Source organism: Nomascus leucogenys, chromosome 20 (assembly GCF_006542625.1).
Source record: "Nomascus leucogenys isolate Asia chromosome 20, Asia_NLE_v1, whole genome shotgun sequence".
Lineage (NCBI taxonomy): Eukaryota > Metazoa > Chordata > Mammalia > Primates > Hylobatidae > Nomascus > Nomascus leucogenys.
The window spans coordinates 40510769-40526491 of NC_044400.1; the positions used below are offsets into that span (position 1 = coordinate 40510769).

Genomic DNA, 15723 nt, shown 5'->3' on the forward strand with positions numbered 1-15723 from the left:
CATGTATTTTGCCTACTTTTAATGGTTTTTTTTTTTTGTTGGATTTTCAATTGTTTAAGTTCCTTACGGATTCTAGATATTAGATCTTTTTCAGATGCATAGTTTGCAAATATTTTCTCTCATTATGCAAGTTATCTGTTTACTCTTTGGCAGTTGTTTTTGCTCTACAGAAGCTCTTTAGTTTCATAAGGTCTCACATGTCCATTCTTGTTTTTGTTGCAACTTCTTTTGAGGATTGAACTATAATTGCTTTCCTGAGGCTGACATACAGAATGGTGTTTCCTAGGTTTTCCTCTAAGATTATTACAGTGTGAAGTTTTACATTTAAACCTTTAATCTATCTTGAGTCAATTTTTGTATGTGGTGCAAGGTAAGGGTCCCATTTCAGTCTTCTTCATATGGCAAGCCAACTATTCCAGCACCATTTATTGAATAGAGAGTCCTTTTTTCATTGCTTGTTTTTGTCAAATTTGTTGAAGATCAGATGTCTGTAGGTGTGCAGTTTTATTTCTGGGCTCTCTTCTGTTCCATTTGCCTATGCGTCTGTTTTTGTACCAGTACCATGCTGTTTTGGTTACTGTAGCCTTACCATATAGTTTAAAATAAGATAATGTGATGATTCTGGCTTTGTTCTTTTTTCTTAGAGTTGCTTTGGATATTTGGGCTCTTTTTTTGTTCCATATGAATTTTAGAATAGTTTTTCCTAGTTCTGTGAAAAACTATTTTGTTAGCTTAATAGGAATAGCATTGAATGTGTAAATTGCTTTGTCTAATATGGCCATTTTAATAACATTGTTTATTCCAATCCATGAACATGAAATGTTTTTGCATTTCTTTGAGTCACCTTTGAATTGTTTTAGCAGTGTTTTGTAGTTCTGCTTGTAGAGATCTTTCAGCTCCTTGGTTACGTTTTCCTAGGTATTATTTTTGTGGCTATTGAAAATGGGATTACATTCTTGATTTGACTCCTAGCTTGAACATTATTTTTGTATAGAAATTCTACTGAGTTTTAAACATTGATTTTGTGTCCTGAATTACAATAAAGTGGTTTATCAGTTCCAAGAGCATTTTGGTGGAGTTCTTTGGGATTTTCTTGGTATAGAATCACACACTCTCTAAGAAGAGATAGTTTGATTTCTTCTTTTTCTATTCGATGCCTTTTATGTCTTTCTCTTGCCTTATAGGTCTGGCTACCATTTCTAGTCTTATGTTGAATAGGAGTGGTAGGAGTGGCCATCCTTGTCCTGTTTCAGTTATCAAGGGTGATGCTCCCACCTTTTGACTATTTAGTTTGATATTGGCTGTGATTTGTCATAGATGGCTCATTATTTGTATGTTCCTTCAAGTCCTAGTTTCTTGAGGGTTTTTACCATGAAAGGATGCTGGATTATATCTAAAGGTTTTTCCACATCTATTGAGATGATTATGTGTTTTTTTAAATTATGCTCATATGATGAATCACATTTATTGATTTGCATATGGTGAACTAATCTTATATCCCAGGAATGGAACCTACTTGATTGTGATGAATTAACTTTTTGATGTACTGTTGAGTTCAGTTTGCTGTATTTATTTTGAGGGTTTTTGCATCTATGTTCATCAAGGATATTTGCCTGTAGTTTTCTTTTTTCATTGTCTTTGGTAGGTTTTGGTATCAGGGTTGTGCTGGCTTTTTAGAATTAGTTAGAGAGGAGTTAAAAGGCACAGAGTGGCAGGTTGGATAGATTAACAAGACCCATCCATCTGCTGTCTTCAAGACACTTGTCTCAGAGGTAGTAATGCCCATAGGCTCAAAATAAAGTTTAGAGAAAGTTTTACTGGGCAAACAGAAAGTAAAAAGAGCAGGGTTCACTATGTTATATCAGATAAAATGACATTAAACCATCAACAATAAAAATGGACAAAGGAGGGCATTGCATAATTATAAAGGGTGCAATTCAGCAAGAAGACTCAGTTATCTTAAATTTATATGCACCCAACATTGGAGCACCTACCTTTAAAGAAGTACATCTAGAACTACAAAAAGATTTAGACAGTCACCCAATCATAGTTGAGGATTTCAACATCCCACTGAAAGCATTAGCCAGATTGAAGGAGAAAAGTAAAGTAACAAAGAAATTCTGTAATTAAATTTGACACTTGACCAATTGGAACTAGTAGATATCTGTAGAACACTCTTCCCATCAACCAGAGAATATACATTTTTCTCATCTGCACATGGAACCTACTCCAAGATCAACCACATGCTCAGCCATAAAGCACATCTCAACCAATTCAAAAAGGTCAAAATCATACCACCTATAGTCTTGGACCACAGTGAAATAAAAATAGATATCAATACCAAAACGATCTCTCGAAACCACACAATTATATGGAAATTAAACAACTTGCTCCAGAATGCCTTTTGGGTAAACAATGAAATTAAGGGATAAATCAAAAAATTATTTGAAATAAATGAAGACAGAGACACAATATACTAATGTCTCTGTTATGCTGCAAAAGCAGTGTTAAGAGGAAAGCTTATATGCTAACTGTGGGCCTGAAAAGGTTAAAATAATCTCAATTTAATTATCTAACATCACACCTGGAGAAACTAGAAAAATAAGAACAAACTAACCACAAAACTAGCAGAAGAAAAGAAGTAACTAATATCAGAACAGAACTGAATGTAATGGAGACCCAAAAATTTATACAAAGAATCAATGAAACCTTTTCTAAAATGATAAACAAGATTGATGGACTGAAAGCTAGATTAACAAAGGAAAAGAGAGAGAAGATCCAAATAAGCACAATCAGAAATGGCAATGGTGACGTTACAACTAATCCCACAGAGATATAAAAGATCCTCAGAGACTATTACGGACACCTTTATGCACACAAACTAGAAAATCTGGAGGAAATGCATAAATTCCTGGAAACACACAATCTTCCAAGATTGAATCAGGAAGAAATTAAAAGCCTGAACAGACCAACACTGAGTTTCAAAATTGAATCAGTATTAAAAAAAAAAAACAAAAAAACAAAAAAAAAACTACTAACCAAAAAAAGCCCTGGGCCAGATGGATTCACAGCCAAATTCTACTAGGCATACAAAGAAAACCTGGTACCAATTGTACTGAAAGTATTTTAAAAGCTTGAGGAGACACTGTTTATCCTAAGAGACAGGGAAAACCCTCCAACTAAGATCCACGGTTTTGAGCATAGATATGATATGACAAGATCTGTATATTAAAAACATCACTATGGATGTTGTATTGATAATAGACTATGTTATCAATGCAAGGGCAGAATTAAAGAGACCCAAAGGAGACTTTTTAAAATAATTTGAGTCTTCCTGATGAATTTTACCTGTGATAAATTCTTCCTATGCCACTTACTAATAGTAAGAACTTTGGCAAGTTGTTTAAATCTCTCAGAAACTGAGTGATCTTCACTTGTAAAATTAGGGTAAAATGCCTACCTTATAAAATCCACATTCATGTTTTCATTCATACAACAAATAATAATTGAGTGCTAACTTAGTGCCCATCACTCCTCTAGAGATGCATCCGTAAACAAAACAAAAGTCCCACAGTCATGGAGAGTGGTAAGGATAGTGGTAAAGGACTCCACACTCGTGGATAGTGGTAAGGATTAATATGTTCAGAATCCTAGCACAAAACTTCTGTCATTAGATCATTGTGAGTGAGTGAATTTCTTTAGTTTTGAACAAATTTTAAGATTCTTGAGAACAGAAACTCAACATTTTGCTCCTACTTGACTGATGAATGAGTGGACTATATTAAGCAAAGCAAATGTGAATTGAAGAAAATCAATTTCTACTTCAAGTGGCTGTGCAAAACACCACTTCTCACAGGGATATTTAGTGACATATAAACTGAATGTATGTGCCAAAAATTTACTAAGCAGAATTTTTTCATATTTGGCTTGACCCTGACAGGCCATAATGCTTGTTTTCTGGCTTAAGAAATGTGCATGAAAAGAGTATCAATTCATGTTCCCTTCTAGCTAAAAGTTCCCCAATACCATATGTTTCTTAGAATTTTTTCATTCCATACTTATTACCATCACTTATACAGAATATTTCCCAAGTATTTCCAATTTACTAATATAAGAATTTTTCTGTATTTCTAATGTTCCTTCTGACAAATATTTAAAATGTGCAGAATGTGCTAGGAAATCTATTGATTTACCTTCCGATTTTTTTGTTATATCTCCTCTAGCATAGATTTTTGTCTATCACATATACATAAACACTTAACCAAATACGTAAGTAAATACTTATTCTATTACTGATCCTTCTTTTTATAATCGAGTTATGTCACCACTTGTAGAATAGTATTCTGATATTAATCTAATTTTAAAAATAATCATATGTATAAAGTATTTTAAATGTCAAAGCTTTCAGTAGAAGTATTGTTCAATTGGAAAGTTTGTAGAACATGAGATTTTTGTAGAATAACAACAAGTTAACAGAATATTCAAAGAAAATAAATTAAAATAAGATAGGATTTCTGATATCTCCAAAGGCAATGTCAAGAGAATCATCATTTCTATTTATTGATTCAAAATTATATAATTTAGTATCACCATCATAATTCACATATGAGAAAAAAAGAGAGGGAGATAGGAAGCAATAAGAAAAAGAAGGGTGGGAAATGAGGTGGGAGGAATGGTGACAGGGAGGAAGAACGAGAGAAGGAAAGGAAACAAGAAAGGAAGGAACTGAGTGACAATGAGGATGGTGTACATGTACATTCGTGTGTGTAGAATTTAGAATGATTGCATTAAAATATTAAATAGTAAGATGTATAATCATGTTAAAAATAAAGCATTGTGTACATTATTATAAGGTATTACCTTAGGAACATATATATTATTCAATTTATACGATTTCATGAAACTTTTGCTGATAAATGGCAAACTATAATGAGTTTCTAGTTAATGACAAATGAAAAGAAAATAATATTCAAGGGTGGAGAAAAGATCAATAGACAATTGTAAAACCACATAATGGGTACAAAAAATTGAATCAATAAAACTTACTACTTCATAGCACAATAGGGTGACTGTAGTCAACATAACTTAATTGTATATTTTGAAATAACTTGAAGAATGTAATTGGATTATTTGTAACTCAAAGGATAAATGCTTGAGGGGATGAATACACCATTCTCCATGCTGTGCTTATTTCACATCGCATGCCTGTATCTAAACATCTCACATTCCCCTTAAATATATACACCTGCTTTGTACCCACAATTTTTTTAATTAAAAAAATGATGTAAATGTAGTTGCATTTGGAGCTGGAAGGATGAATTAGGTGACCATGCATGCCAGATTCTTCCTCACTCATGATTCTTTTTCATGTCAAGCTTAATGACCCAGCTAAAAAAAATTTTATGGTAACCTCCACATGTGTTATTTCATTTACCAAAAAAATGACTGAAAATGAACTGTTTCTAAAGTCAGGATAGGTCACAAGGAAAGGAGGTGTTAGGTGAGAGAAGTTCATATACCTAATTATTGAACTTAAAATATTATCCATCCTGAGCTTAATTCAGTTGAGCAGAGTAGAACCAAATATTCATTGTGTTCAAGCTATGGGCTTTTATGCACATTTGAGATATTAACAGTGCTCTTGCTGTATTATATTTTGAGGAAGTAAATCTGCTCATTTCCTACCAATGCAAAATAAAACAATGGCAAAATGTCTTTGCTTTTCTAACTCTTTGTCAAAGTCTTTTGTAGTATAAAATTCTTTTCATTTTAAATTACAAAATTGCACTGATACAAACCAAACCAATGTAAATACATAAATGACTAATTATGGGGTATCACCTGGGACCCAAGGAAGGATTGATCAGCCAAACATCAGGAAAGCTGGGGATGGGGCAGTCTTGGTGGCAGAAATTCCTTCTCTTTCTTTAGCTATGCCTTTAAACGGGCTGCACTACAAATTAGCTATTGCTGCATTTATTGGTTAAAATTCTCCACTGTCAGGAATGAAAGGCTGGCTAACATTTGGGGGCTCAGATGTCTACCCTATTCTAAACAACTTGGCCTGAGAAAGGACCTGGGAGTATAAACAGACCTGCTTAAGCAGCCTGCCTGTTGATTGCTTTTATACCAGGTCAATGTATAGTTCAGTAGGTGGTCATACTCAAATGTGCCTATAAAACTAGTCATTTCCGGAAGGAGAGTAAAGAGCTACTGGAACCTGGAGAACAAAATAATTCTAGCCATCTAACTGGTTGAAATAGGACTCCTTCACTTGTTTCGCTTTTTGATGATAAAAAACAATCAATACAAAGGAAAGTGCATACACAGACTAACTTGTAGAGAATATCTATCTATCTATCTATCGATCTATCTATCTATCTATCTATATCTATCTATCATCTATCTATCTATCTATCTATCTATTATCTATCTATCTGTCTATCTATCTATCTATCCATCATCTGTCTATCTAACTGCTTACCTATTTATCTATACAGGTAAGTAATTTTAGAAAATTGGAAGATTATGTGTCTGGAGATAGACAGTGTGACGTTGATCAAACCCATATTGGACATTCAAATTAATTATGGCTGTATAAATACAGGTACAGGTGAATCATGTTATGTAGTGTAATAACAATTTTTCTGAACGTAAAAATTTTTCCCTCAAGTCAATAATTGTCCTTTTAAAACATCCACTTTGTTTTGCATGTACTAGTAATTTAAAATAATTTCCAAATTTCCTCCAAATCTCCTAAATGTACAGGCAGCCATGATAGGCAGTTATAGGGCTATTCAAAGTGCTGGGACTGTCTTCTACCACATTATGAAAAAACAGTAGTGTGCATATTTGGCTGCATCATTCTCCCATCAGCCTCAGCCAATTGGCGTTTGCTTCATTTTCTTTTGTAAGCCAGTTTGGTTTCGTTTTCTTTTTTCCTTTTTCACTTTCATTTTCTTTCGCAAGCCAGTTTTGGAGACCACCCACCTCTGCCAATGATGCATCTGTTTGTTGATCTTGTATCAATAATTTGCCCCCGCCTTAATTAGCAAGTATCATTCTGCCAGCTTCCTTCTCTTTGTTCGTGCTTTGGATTTCTGAAGTCTCTTTGCTTATAAAAAATGGGGTTTGGGAATCTGGTTTTCTTCTCCTTGCTACTTTTGGTTGATTTCTGAAAAAGGAAGGATAGTGTGCCCACTTTACCATTTTCAAGAGGAAGTTCTGAATTACCTTTTATAAATCCAGTAATGTTTAATACATATTCATTACCTAAGGGTTTACAGAAATATAAACCTTAAAAGTTTGACGAGGAAACTGTGGCTCAAAGATTTGTAATGATTTGTTAAAATCCCACATTACCATTAAAAGATTAATACTAATACTTATGCCTTCTCTTTTCCATGAGCTTTCTTCTGGACGCTGCTTTAGTCATCTTTGCATCCCTAGCATCCAGAAATGGTGGATGCTTAGCACACAATAAGCACCTAATGGACATTTGTCAAATGAAGTTTAATAAAATACTTGTTATACTTGTTTAAAAAGTGTTAAAATTCCAACTAGAATGTAGTTTACATAAGGCAAAATACCCAATACATATAAATAGGTGTTTTATTTTATAATAATTACAGGAATGCAATGTAATGAAAATTGGATACTATTTCATATCCAATAGATTGGAAAAAGGGATTATGTGACTACACGTAACAATGTATTATGGCTATATGTAACGTTGTATCATTCAGGGATACATAGGTATATGCTAAAATGTAATAACTAACTAGCATTAGTTAATGTAACACATTCGTTAATACATTTACTACAACACGGCAATAAATTCATCATAACATTTATAATATCTGAGGATGGAGAAGAATGTAGGGCGTTTTGCTTCTTAAACTGTGTATTGGTTTCATAGACAGTTGATGATTACATCATTATCTACTTTTTAAGAGTTTCTAAAATACTTCATAACTTCCTTTTACTACAACCTCTATGTATGTTTTCAGTAGGAGTCATTTCTCTAAGTAACTGATATATAATGTGGTATGATCATTGATACATTTGAATCATTATAATCATTTTACATGTGAATATAATAATTATATGAAATTTTTGGCACTAAGTAGCTGGGAGGCCTTAATGAAGTCATTTATATGTTTAGAACTCCAGTTTCCTTATTTTTTAATATAAGGAGTAGGACATGAGAATATCTAAATGTGCTCTTACTTCAAACATTTTATGTTCCTAAAAATGCTTAACGTAACATATAGAGAACTTTGGTAGAGATTACATGTAGCTAGTCATAACTTGAATTTGGTTCCTGATTGCTATATAAAAATGTATAAAATATCAGTTTTGAGAGTGTACCTATACTTTTTGTTTCATTCTAACCACTTATGCTTTTTCTCAGCTATCTAAATGAGCACTAATAGGGATAGCAAGACAACCCAGTCAGTTGTGTTTATTAATATGAAATAATAGGAGTGTCAAAATGACGCTCAAAATTAACTCTAGTCAATTGACATTCAAATGACAAGAATAATAGGGGTAGTCATGATTTCTGAACATATTTATTTATTTTCTAGTCATAACAGGCAAAAATTTGGATTTCTTGATTATCTACCTATTATCTGAGTTTTATATTGATTCACTAATTAATTTGCTATTAAAATATTATTAGCCCCACTTACCTTTAAAAAATAGGGCTATGATAACCTCGAATGGTAACAGTGGTGGAACTTTTCCCTGTGACGAAATAATGACCAATTAACTAACCCAGAAGTGTTTATGAGGAAGTGCCAGTGACAAAATATTTATTATATTTACTATCCAGTGAATTTTTCCTGTACATATACTCAGTACAAGTAGCAATTACCATTTTTTTCCAATGAAGTATGTAAATGGCCTCATCAATCAATTTCACTTGCAATTATAATGTTTTTTTCACACTGTGGGGAAAATAGTCTATCACTACTCCTTCAAGGTTTACTCACATTCCTCAGGCACCCTATTAAGCTACTTTGAATTTCATCTCTGGTTTCTTAACAGATTAATGGAAGAAGCTCCCTCATGTGTCAGAACCAGGAAATTTGCAGTAACTTTTATATGAACTAAATACAGGATGACTATATAATTAATCATCCTAAGTAGGCCATTTTATGATGAGAAGCTGCTATTAAAAATTATTTCGGGGCAACACGTGTAAACCAAGATTTTCCTTGGCAAACCTCAATGAATGTTTACTTTATTCATGAAAAATAGTTTATATTAATTGACTGACTTGTTATAGGCATATATTTTTTTCTCTAGTAATAAGGATGGATTTTCTTCATAATTTAGTGGCAAAGCATGCCTTGTCTTTACTTAAATTAACCCTTTATTATTTTGAAACTCTTGTTTGTTATATAGAAGAGTAATATAGTTATTAAAGGTTTTTTTTCCACATACAGTAATTTCCTATGTCATCAAAGAAATTTGTATGATACATTAAAATAACTGAGTTTAGTAAGACAAAAAGAAATAATAATCATATACTAAGTGACTCAAATATTTTCTTTAGTAAATAAGTACAGATTGCCATTGAATGTGAGAAGAAGTCTTTGAGAAACAGATGTCAAGATGGCCTTAGACATGTAAGAGAGAAATGCTTGGGAAAGATAAATGAGAGGAGGAGGGAGTGGCAATAGAGGCTTCAGGTAACAAAGATGTTTGAAATGTATGAAAGTAGAGGGGGAAGAAGTAGTTTGGATCAAAAGAATCTGAGCGCAATACCCTTCTAGGAAAGTTTTGGCCAGGCAGGTAGCAATCCTCCAACACAAATTGCCCTTCAGAGGGGCTCCTAGTCTGGCAGGAATGGATCTGAATTAATATTCCTACTATGTTGGGTTATTGACAGAAAGCAGCCTGAGACAGCTTGGGTCAGGCGGGTGCAGACTCAGGGCTCATCCTTAGTACTGGCAGGCAGCTATATTCCCACAGCAGGAGAACCAAGTGGCAAATTTTCAGGGCTGCCACAATAATTTTCTGAAGAGAGTATGACGTTCTACCTCTCTCTCTAAAATACTCTGTTTAGTTATTCATTTTATAATTAGAAATTTATTTCAGAGCACTATCTGGTGTATAAGAAGTTCATTCTTAAGTTAGCATTCACATTGAATTAACTCCTTTTCATGTATTTATATTATACAATGTATACATGAAGATTTCAGGATACTATTAACATACAAAAATAATTTTTCTGTGGTCTCACTAGTACAGAATGTTGAGTGTATACATTATTCTGTTTTTCTATGAAATCTTTTAAGCCACTTTATACATAGATGACAGTTAAAGCAAATTGTTTTCTGTTATTTTTCATGTAATGTTAAATTATGAAAATAATTTGATGTTTTTACAGACTCTTAACAAACAATAGATGTGTACTTTTTGTTAATAAATTGTTATTTAAACATACTGTTATTGTTAAAAAAATTGTGCAATCGTAGGTAATACCTCGATAAGTATCTTAATGTCCGATGCTTTTCTGTGTCATTTGATTGAACATGTTTTCTCCTTTATTAGAAAATGAGACCTTCTAGATCAAGATTATAATTTCATTTGTCTTTGTATTCCTAGCACTTAGCACATTTTCAGTACATGGTATTATCTCTATAGATGGATAAAAACACTGGATCAGAGATTGAGATCACAGTGCTTTTTTTGTCATACAGTGTGCGACTCCTTGAGTTTATTATTCTACCTTCTCAGGAGTCAAGGGCTGAGACTACCCTAGCCACATACAATCCAAATGTGTCTGCTGATTATGTACCATAGGTTTTGTTGTGGTCTTGTGAATTAGGAAATTCAAAACCGAACCACCCTAGATTATTCAATAAAGATATACGTTGTGCCAGGAAAACTTTAAGGAAGCAGAAAATATGTCTTCAAATTAAATCAACATTATTTTAAATTCTGGGTCTATTGTTTAATAGCTGTGTGTCCTGGAAATTCTATATAATCTTATATTTTCTCATTTTTAAGGTAGGTATATTAATTTTTAATAAATTCTCAGAGTATTATTTAAAAAAAAAAACATACCTGTTTCTTCCAAATAAATAGTTATCCCAAACATGTAACTGCTACAAAAATCTCCCAGCTTCCAAAAAACATCAGGACATGAAACACACTATAAGTGCTATGTTTTTAAAATTATGAAGTACTTTTTAATCACCAAAATAACACCAATGTAATATTCAAAGTAATTAATGAATATTCTGAACATAGATAGCTTAGAGAAAAGGTGTAGATAAATTACCTATAATGAAATTTCTTTTATATTATTGCCAAAAAATTAGGAAAGATAACTTTATAGTATTTTTGAGGTCAATTTTCATATTACCTCTCTACTACCTGAGAAAAGGGCAATATAAATTAGTATCAGCATGTGGATTTTAGATTATCAAAATATTGCCACCATAAAACAGAAAAAGCTTTTATTTTGTTTTTCTAAAATCTTCCATTTGGTTGCAATCATTATTCAAGGAAAGATCAACTGCTTATTTGTGCAGTGGCCTGCCATACCCACCAGATATTTCATTCTATAAAACTGAAATTTGGAGGTGAATGAAAACCTAAAATTTAAGTTGTTGCCAATATCTCAACAAGTCTAATTAGGAAATAAAACATTCCAGAAGCACACACCAACAGGGATTCTTAATACTTCAGTATTTTTTTTTACTTTTATTTTAAGTTCAGGGGTACATGTAAAGGTTTGTTAAGTAAACTTGTGTCATGGTGGCTTGTTTTACAGATGATTTCATCACCCAGGTATTAAGCCTAGTCCCCATTATTTATTTTTCCTGAAGCTCTCCCTCCTTCCACCCTCCCGACTTTGATACGTGTTGTTCCCCTCAATTTGTCAATGTGTTCTCATCATTTAGCTCCAACTTATAAGTGAGAACATGTGACAACTCAGTATTTCTAATTCCTCAGCTTATATGTACTTATTTACTTAGAGAAAATAATAGGAAATTATTTGAAGGAAATTATACAACAAAATTTCTATACCGTACACAAGTAGAGCAAAATAATTACTGTAATGATGTAAGTAAAAATATGTTAACTAATATGTTCTCCAGGAATCTGCATAAGGTTATAAGTGAAACTTTGTATACTTTATAATAATTCATCCTTAGAAGTACAGGCTCAAAGCATTTTTACTCATATATACACGTATCTCAAATTGAAAACAATACCATAGTGTGCTCATTGAATACTGCGGGTATCAGAGCCCCAGCTCCACCAGAGTAGCAGTGTTACATTGGTCAAGTTAATCCACTTCTCACAGAGTTTTTCTTCATTTGCAAAGTAATGGAATATAATAATAGTAGAAGGACCGTGGGTTTTGGGGTCTGAGAGCTGGCCTCTGACTACTAGAAAGCTTTCTTGAGGTTGCATGAAAAGCACATTCTATGTACTTTAGTGATATATTTCCTTGAGGGGGCCAGAATTGTTTTGGCAGAGATTTTGCTAAGATTGTTTAACTAAGGTGTTGGTGATGGGAGAAACTGGTGAGATTTGGAACAGTAGAACTGAGGCGTGTGTTACTTAACATCTCTCAATTTGTATTCTCAAAGTGTTACAAATAAAATTGACCATCCCGAGGCTATCTGCCAAGACACATTAGGTTATGCTGTGGTAATAAACTACTTCCAAATCCCAGTGGCTTCCAACCCTAAATGTTTATGTCTCACTCAGATTACATGTTCATTGTAGTTCAGCTGTGGCTCTGTCCAAGTCACCTTCACTCTGAGAGTGAAGTAATGGAGTAATGGAGTAGCCTGTGAGTATGGCTGAGTATCACCTGGCAGAAGGACAAGAGAGATGTAATAAACTTCACTGACACTAAACCCACTGCTTGGTAGTGATGCATGTCAGTTATATACCATTAGTCCAAGTCAATCACAGGGTCAGACCTGAGTTCCACAGGACAGGGATGTATAATCTTCCTGCAGGAAGGAGTATTGCAGATTACAGGCAAGTTAAAAGTTACTGGGGTGAGAAGAATAATTATTTCACAAGAAGAGGAGAAACATTGTTAATAATACACTGTTATTAATCCGTGGAAGAAAACTATTAATATAATTATTATAAAGATGATATAGTAAATTATTTGAAAGTAAAATTTTAATTTATGATGTTAAAATCTCATAAAAATTTTTATGTCAATATAAGGATTTTTACTTCACAACCATCTTCATAAGCATCTTAACAAAAATATCTTCACAAAAAAACAAAATAGAGGGCAATGTGAATCTGACGGTACAATTAAGTCCCCCAACCCCCCAACCATTGTACAGATAGCCAACAAAGCAGATGTGATACCCAGGTTTTTATAGCTGATGTTTGGGAAATGGAACTGAAAATTCAGCATTTGGCCACTCCACTTTCTTTCACGAAATGAGAAGGCAAGCACTAAAAAAATACCAAAGAGGTGGCAATCAAAAGTAATAATACTTCTCTCAAGGCCAGGGTAGTCCAACATAAACATCTCGGACTGGCGTGTTCTTTTGTATTCGCATGCCTGATGTATTTCTTAGCAATTCAAATCAGTTTGAGAGGTTAAGGATAAAAGGAGTGGGGGCTGCATTTGCTAAGGTGTTTAGATTCAAAGCAAAAGAGGTCTGAATAGATACGGTAGAAAGCATTAAGTATTTACTGCTTGAGGGAAACACATCTTTGAAATATATGTGAATAATCTGGAAAATTACAGATTTACTTGATTTTACCAATGTTAGTGTTTAGTTTTTTGGACCCCTTTTCACTGGAGCATGAGAGATTTCCTAAAGTAAGTGTGTTGTTAAGTCTAGAATGAACTTACTCAAATGAAGATGGGGTTACTTATGGGCAATAAAGAGAAGAGTAATTTATTACCTTTGATTGAATTGTTGATGAATATCTTTATTACTGGATGTTTCTATCACAATTCAGAATTCAGCTGAATCTTTTCACTTTTAAGCACACAGGTGCATCAGAAAGCAATAGTTGGAGAGGCAATGTTTGAGTCTCAGTTTTGCTAATAAATAGATTTGTATTTTGGCTATTTTTCTGTGGTCCTTGGTTTTCTCATTTATAAAATAAAGGAAGAGAGTTATTTGATCTCCCCAATATCACTTCTAGTAAAATGTGATAGTTATGCCTCCTCCCAAATATATGTGCAAGATGGGTCACCTATTGATAATTTGATGATCATAAAATCTTTGACAAAGTTCTTGGAAAAAGATGGCTGGGTTCTTCCGACTCAAAAGAAATGAGCAACAGTATATACAACAAACATGTTTTCCTTTTTATTCAAACATTTCTTTACTCAATTTTTCTTAATTCTTCTTTTCTACACATCGATTTTTTATACATTTTACCAGACCAATTATTACATCTTTTCCTGTAATTCTTTACCTTTTAATTTTTATTTTTGGCTGTGATGGTTTAAGGTCACCACATATGGGTGTACAGATTTTATGTTATACAAATTTAGGGGATACCAGTCATATTTTGGTGGAATAATTTTTATGAATGTTAATGACAGTTGTGGGAGTGGTCAAAATTTATTATTATAATATTGTGTATTTCTTGCACAGAATTCTCATTTTTTGAGTATTATATCAGGGCACTTTGTATGACAAATGTATTAGTCTTACTAAATGTAATGTTACTGTAATATCTTTTTGTCTGCCATTGTTACTTTCTTACTCAATTGTAATATACTTAAACTATACTTTTATATATGATTTGATTGAACCTTCTACCATCCATTTTTTTCTTTGAATTATTTAGTGTTGATAAGGCAGATGATGAAGATGATGAGGATTTAACAGTGAACAAAACCTGGGTCTTGGCCCCCAAAATTCATGAAGGAGATATCACACAAATTCTGAATTCATTGCTTCAAGGCTATGACAATAAACTTCGTCCAGATATAGGAGGTAAGTTTGAGTTACCATTCTGGGATTTTGATGACCATTAAACATATCATCACTGGTACTATTTTAATCATTATTTCTTATTCCTTGAGTGTCTGATGTATGTCAGAGAATCTGCTGAATTTGAAGATTATTGGTTAGAATGGTCACTAATGTTTTGAGGAGTTCACAGTTTGAAATAAGAAAAAAGAAAAAAACTAATGTAATTATTTTCCAACTGCTATGACAATATCTGACAGAGTTTTGATAAAACTGCCTAAGACTGAGAAATACTTCATAAAAGAGCTAATATTTGAAAGATAAGATACAGAATAATGACATTTTTATAAATAATGAATATTTTACATTCTCATTTCCAAAATTATACTTTTTCATGCCATATTGCACTGGGTAAGACTAGAGTATAACGTTGAATAATCTCAAATTGTTTGTGATATCTGGAAAAGCAATCCCTATTTCACTAGTAGGTATGATGTTTGCTTAAATGTCTTTTTAAAGGACACTTTTTTTAGTTACCTTCTCTTCTTATTTTGCTAGGGTTCTTTCTTTCCCTACACATCTACAAGTATGTGTGATGTGAAAACCCAGTCTTCGAAACAGGTATTTTTCTGGGTAGAGAAAACTATCAGAAAGCTAGAGAGAAGTGTGTTTAAGAAACTGAGCAGTAATAGGGAAAAGAAACAAAAGGGAGAATTTTGTGCTCAACCCTGGCGTCATATATTAGTAGCATTTGCTATGTATCTATATGGGCAGTGAATTTCTT

The 15723-nt window shown here is 33.0% G+C and overlaps 1 protein-coding gene across 2 annotated transcripts in view; it reads left to right on the plus strand.

The window, feature by feature from the left end:
• GABRG1 (gamma-aminobutyric acid type A receptor gamma1 subunit) overlaps positions 1–15723 on the plus strand; it is an 81053-nt gene that overhangs the window by 11425 nt on the left and 53905 nt on the right. For both annotated transcript variants that reach the window (XM_003258400.4, XM_030801248.1), the window contains exon 2: positions 14815–14963. In XM_003258400.4, coding sequence (XP_003258448.1) covers positions 14815–14963 — 149 coding nt within the window. The remainder of the gene's footprint in view (positions 1–14814; positions 14964–15723) is intronic.